A 5,763-nucleotide genomic window follows, 5' to 3' on the forward strand; every position below is an offset into this window, starting at 1 on the left:
AAAGAAGACCGGCTCTTCTTGGGACATGTATATGGAAACTATGCATGTAAGCATGTTGACAAGAGCAACTCATGATGCAAACACATAACAGATCATGGACAAGTTGTGAAGAAATAGTGGTCTAACTCAAAGGCACACCTTTTACAAATGAATAACCTTATATAAACTAATAAGTTTAATACACCAGTAACATAAACCAAAATAAACCATTAATCATCTTATTAATTTTGTAACCATGACAAAAATACATGCGTATAGCAAAAATAGAAATGACCTCACCTGTTCAACCAAAATAGCACATTGGCAGATCTCTTGTGTTCAGAGATTTGGATCCACCCATTTCCACCCAACTCCCCTGCCTATATCAAATGAAGCCCAATAAATCAATGAAAAAAATATGGAGAAGTTGGATCATGACAATGCATGGTACGCTTTTGTGACAACTACAGTACATGAAGCCAAATTCGCTGTCAGATGGAGGAGATAATTATAATATTCCTTTACCAAGAAATGTTTGGACTACTTAGAAGTTTAGAGAACATACATTCATACAGAACACAACTGCAGAGACTATGTACAGGTTAATGCCAAATATGGCTCCAAACAAAGTATGCGCAAGTTGGGAAAACACAGTCTCAAATTGAGCATTACTTGTAATTGCTCAAATTTGAAAAACCAGTATTATTTTCGATAGAAAAGTACGTGCCGCTTTGAATTGATTATTATTAATAGTATGAATAACAAACAAGAAAAACATTGTCTTGCAAGGAGATACATTGCATGGAAAAACAACACAAGCTTTAATTTTCCAATAGAGTAACTATTTTTCAAAGATTAGATGGTTTCTCTATATTATTTACATCAAGTTGACAATTAATCACATGAACACTGATAAAACAAACACATACGAATGGTAAATTAGCATTTGGAGTTAATCTTGTTACAAATGAGATACGGAAGTATTACCTGCAGTATAGAAATTTCTGTAGGGAAAATGGGCCATAAGAGACCGTTGATTCGGTTCAGAAATTAATCTGATCTGCATCGACTTAAGGTGGAGCATGATGTCGCCCCTTTGTGTGGTCAGAACCAACACATTTAACTCCTCGTCATACCCCATCATCACTGCATTTTTGAAGGCATTAGACAGGATCCCCTCCAACTGATTGATTTTCTTCAGAAGCGCCCATCCGGCAACACCATCCGAGTTCAATTTCTTCTCTCATATATGAATGCCCAGTTCGGACATAATGGCGAGGCCAAGAACACTATGATCTTCTGTCCGTAAGAGCTGAATGAACCAGTTGTGGATACCATGGGCCTCTGCCGGCGTCTTGGTGACGACAAGAGTCTGGTTTTCAATATCAAATGCAAGGATTTGACCTCCATGAAGCAACCAGTAAACTGTATTCCCGATAAGGATGCTGGGATTTGGCTTCATAACTATGTCTGTAGTCGACGCTGAGACAACATTCCCCCATACACCCGACGCTGATTCATAGACACAAGCGAATGATGTCTTCAAGGTTCTACTGGTGCAGATCAAGACCAATTTGAACGACGGGCTCAAGAAGGAATCATCGTGCACATGCCCATCTTGATCGTCAACACACATCACCGTGGCGCTGCACGTGCACCTACGGAAACTCTTCATGTTTGCTTTGTGGAGCTTGGATGGAAAAGGCACGCGGTGCTGGTGGCCGTTGAGGGGATCCCACACGAAGACCTCACACAGAGACTCGCTGAGCATGACGGCGAGGCCGTGGCGGCAGCCAAGTAATTCCCAATCCACCCCGTGCTCGGGCACAAACAAGCATTGGGCCGGCATGCGATTGGGCGGGTCCAAGACGGGAGTGAAGATGGGATATGAGACAAGAGACCCTTTGGAGAAACCCAAAGGAGGAGGAGGAGGTCTCCTCAAGCTGTGAAAAAGCCGAAGAAAGAAGCAGCGTTGGGCGGGGATGCGGTCGGGCGGGTCCAAGATGGGAGTGAAGGCGGAATATGTGAGGCGAGACACTTTGAAGAAGCCCAAGAGAGGAGGTTCCGGGTGGTGTCTGCTCAAACGGCGCTGGAAGCGGGGATCGGAGAGGATGCGGCGCCAGCGCGTGCATACGAGGGAGGCGCGGGAGAGGATTGACGGCAGCAGTGGGAGCCGGAGGAATATCTCCCGGAGGAGGTCCTCATCCTCCAGCGGCGCTGGAATTCCCATGGCACGGCGGCTGGAGTTTTCGTCCTCTTTTTTCGGCAAGCAGGAAGCCCCTCCGGCTGCTGGACACGGCCTCTCGGAGCTGCTGCGGTCGGACTGGCGATCGGGGAGCGGGACGCGTGTGGCAAGGCAGGGGATCGAGATTGGAACTTTGCTATATGATGAACTCAGCGGTAAGATTGGAACTCCGTGTCCGTATATGTCCGTATATGCTTACAAAAAGAGGAGAAGTTAGTTTCGATTCCGATTAATATGCGTGTCAGTTCATAGCTCGGAAAGTCGATTCATTTGTGATCCGTGCCCAGCCTCTCCTACTAGTACAAAGTTGGATCATCTATTTTGGAATGTTGGATCATCTATTTTGGAACAGAGGGAGTACACAAGAAACGATTTTTCAAATAAAAAGCAGGGGTCGGATCGCATTACGGATACGATCGACGTACTGACTCGGAGTACAGTCTATTTATCTCCACTTGGATAGGCAGGTCGCAACATTCTAGAGCAAGGGTAATTCCTGCAAGGATGCGTGGTGGTGTTGGTATGGGGCGGGGCAATGAAATGACGGATGCTTCTTCAAAACAAACATTTGGCTTCCTTCACCCGCAAAAAAATAAAATAGAAATGAAACCAACACATTTATCCAAACAATGTTGAGCAATTCTTAACAAATACACCCTTTTGTTATTACAATGAAATTGCGGACAGGTCCTAACATCTTGCAGTCAACACCCTAAAGCTTTTGTTTTCTTAGAAACAAGGCCAAAATTTTGACAAGTCATGAGAAATTAGATAGGAAATTTCGGCAGCATAACGAGACGGGTGGGGAAGAATCTCATGGCTGATTTGGAAAATGAAAACAACGCATGTGTTCTTCTATTTTCTGCACAACGACACTACAATCGCTCCATAGTCATGCCTTCTATTTCGTATTTCACATGGAAGGGAAATTACACCGTATGTCTTCCTAGCTCATTCTTTAGAGAAAATAAGTATTAGAGAGATGACTTCAAGACAGTATCACATCCAATATATCACTAATTAGGTAAAGTAAATTAAAGGCAACTCTTTTTCTGAAAACCTCAAATTGTTTCATTAAAAATTGTTTAAAGTTCTTGATATGGCAATTACACAAAAGTTTATTCCATTACAATTCAATTGTTGCCAAATAATCATACTACTCTGGCAGCATGGGACTTGCCTTATTGTTTAAATTTTATTATAAATTTGTTTGTTGGTAACCGAAAATAAGGTTATATAGGCACCCTTTAACTGAAATTGAAGGCATTTATTTTATGTGACCATGTATTGCACCATAAGTTTACATATGTTTTATCAGAAAATTATGATAGTCAACTCAAAAAACTATTATGATAGTACTACTGATGGATGAGCCCAAACTACCCAAATGTCGAACGTATTGATGAATCAAACAAGAATGCAGTGTGCTACCTTGTGTTAAAACAACATCTCAGTGCTAGTCAAAAAACACATTCTTAGGACACACCCACACTACTAGGAGAAAGCCTACTAGTAGCGCTTGAAATACATATAGCAGTAGCGCTGGGTCCAACGCTACTGCTAACGCGCTACAACTAAGTTGTAGCAGTAGCGCTGGTCAGCACTACTGGTAAGTATGGTTAGCAGTAGCACTGCCCTGACCAGCGCTACTGCTAACTCTCTGTAGTGCTTGAACAAATGAAGCGCTGCTGCTAATCTAGCGCTGCTAGTAGATGCTTTTCGATGCTACTGCTAGTATTCCTGCTTTCACAAAATTTATACCCCCTCTATGTATTTATGATGTATTTATACATGCTCTATACAGATTAATATAAAAACTCTTGCAACATATCATCACCAACAACACTAGCTAATAATCATCATAGTCATTAGCACCAACACTATTTAATCATCATATTCATAGTGTAGCTATCTAATCACCACCAACACTAGCTAATAATAATCATCATAATCATTACCATCAACACTAGCTATTTAATCATCATAGTCATAGTGTAGCACATCATCATCTTCAAACTCATTCTAGCTAGTTAATCACTCCTGCTGCTCTCTCTCAGGTAAAATAGCATAAAACATGTGTAGCACTCCTGCTTCATCATATTGGAGAATGCATATGAACGTGTCTCCTAATTGTGGGCTGCACTTCTCATTGCTGCCCCTTAGTACTTATCTGTTGTGATCCTTCACAATTTTTCTCTAGTCTTTGACTATTAAGACTTGCTCGCTTTGAGAAATCATGAATGTACTCATGTGCAATGTACGATGTCTTGGCCATAAGCTAACCATTATCATGCGACCTTTAGGCTCGATCTAATGAGGCACAACATTCATCGAGAGTCCCTGTTGAAGAACATCGTAGTAACATACTTAGCAATGAAGTTTAGCTTAAAAAATAATGTATGCGAAAGATGCACCGAGAACAAATAGTAAAAATCTTACCATCTTTCCTAAATAGATGTGACTGTAGTTCGATCCTCGAGTACTAATATTTCAAAGTCCAGGAAAATAACCTATCTTGACAGTATCAAGATCCTCAAGCCATGAAACATGATAACTTATCTCTTCGCAGTTTAGTTCAGCCCCGGGACAGTAGCAGGTGCTGTCTACCAAGAGCCGGACATGTTTGCTTGAATGGAAATAAGTTGTCAATAGAAATTAGTTGTCAATTATTTTTAAATAAACAATATAAATTACTTAATAAATATGGTTGAGAAACTCACATATAGGTAGAACTGGAGGCGTCTGCACATCGACGCAGATGTCGATATTACCTTCAATTTTATCTTTCGGACGAATATCAAAGGTGATAAGCATATTAGGCTCAAATGCATAAGCCTTGCATAGTGCTCTCCAATTTTTGCATTAAAAATATGAGTAGGTGTTTGCATTGTATAATTTTACGGCAAAAATATAACCATGATCGGTCCTCAAGTGAACTCTCTTTACCTCCATACTATCCATAGTACTGAAAGCAATCTTATCCAAGACATAAATTCTTGCATGGCAGGGGAAACGCTAGTAGAATTGTAATAAAATAAAATTATAAGTTGAAGCAAAAGAAGCAGAAGTCATGCTTAATTATGAAAAAAGACTTGTCATTGTGACTTACTGTATCCACTTCGAAGGTCTCATCCAGCATGATGTTGAACCGCCTATCACCAACTAGGTGAGGCATGTCGCACATGCTATGCTCGTCTTTGCAGTATTCACACATAACGAATTCCCTTTCATCGTTAGACATTTCTTATGTTCATAGTTGAAACACTGAAAATCGATCGAATGCAACTACCAGGAAACTCAACATGCAGATCACTATTACTCAATATGCAACGGGTTGACTTTAGGTCTGTCGAGTCTTCCTTCCTAAACTCTTATCTCACATATATGGTGGGCACACCCTCTCTGATATTGCGACCGTCGGTGATGGTCTCTACTCCTCCTTTCCCTAGTGCATTACAAATATCTAGCACAAGAAAAAGAAGGAGAAGTGACCCGCACAACAATAGTCGAACGAGTTGACCCGCACAACAATATATATA

At 41.1% G+C, this 5,763-nt stretch overlaps 1 protein-coding gene across 1 annotated transcript; it reads right to left on the reverse strand.

Moving 5' to 3' along the window:
* Positions 1-807: 807 nt before the first annotated feature.
* On the reverse strand, positions 808-2,318 carry LOC123133326 (uncharacterized). Its single transcript, XM_044552822.1, has one exon. It carries the CDS (start codon positions 2,207-2,209, stop codon positions 1,223-1,225), a length of 987 nt encoding a protein of 328 aa, XP_044408757.1. The 5' UTR covers positions 2,210-2,318; the 3' UTR covers positions 808-1,222.
* Positions 2,319-5,763: the final 3,445 nt, after the last annotated feature.

This window comes from Triticum aestivum, chromosome 6B (assembly GCF_018294505.1).
Source record: "Triticum aestivum cultivar Chinese Spring chromosome 6B, IWGSC CS RefSeq v2.1, whole genome shotgun sequence".
Classification (NCBI taxonomy): domain Eukaryota; kingdom Viridiplantae; phylum Streptophyta; class Magnoliopsida; order Poales; family Poaceae; genus Triticum; species Triticum aestivum.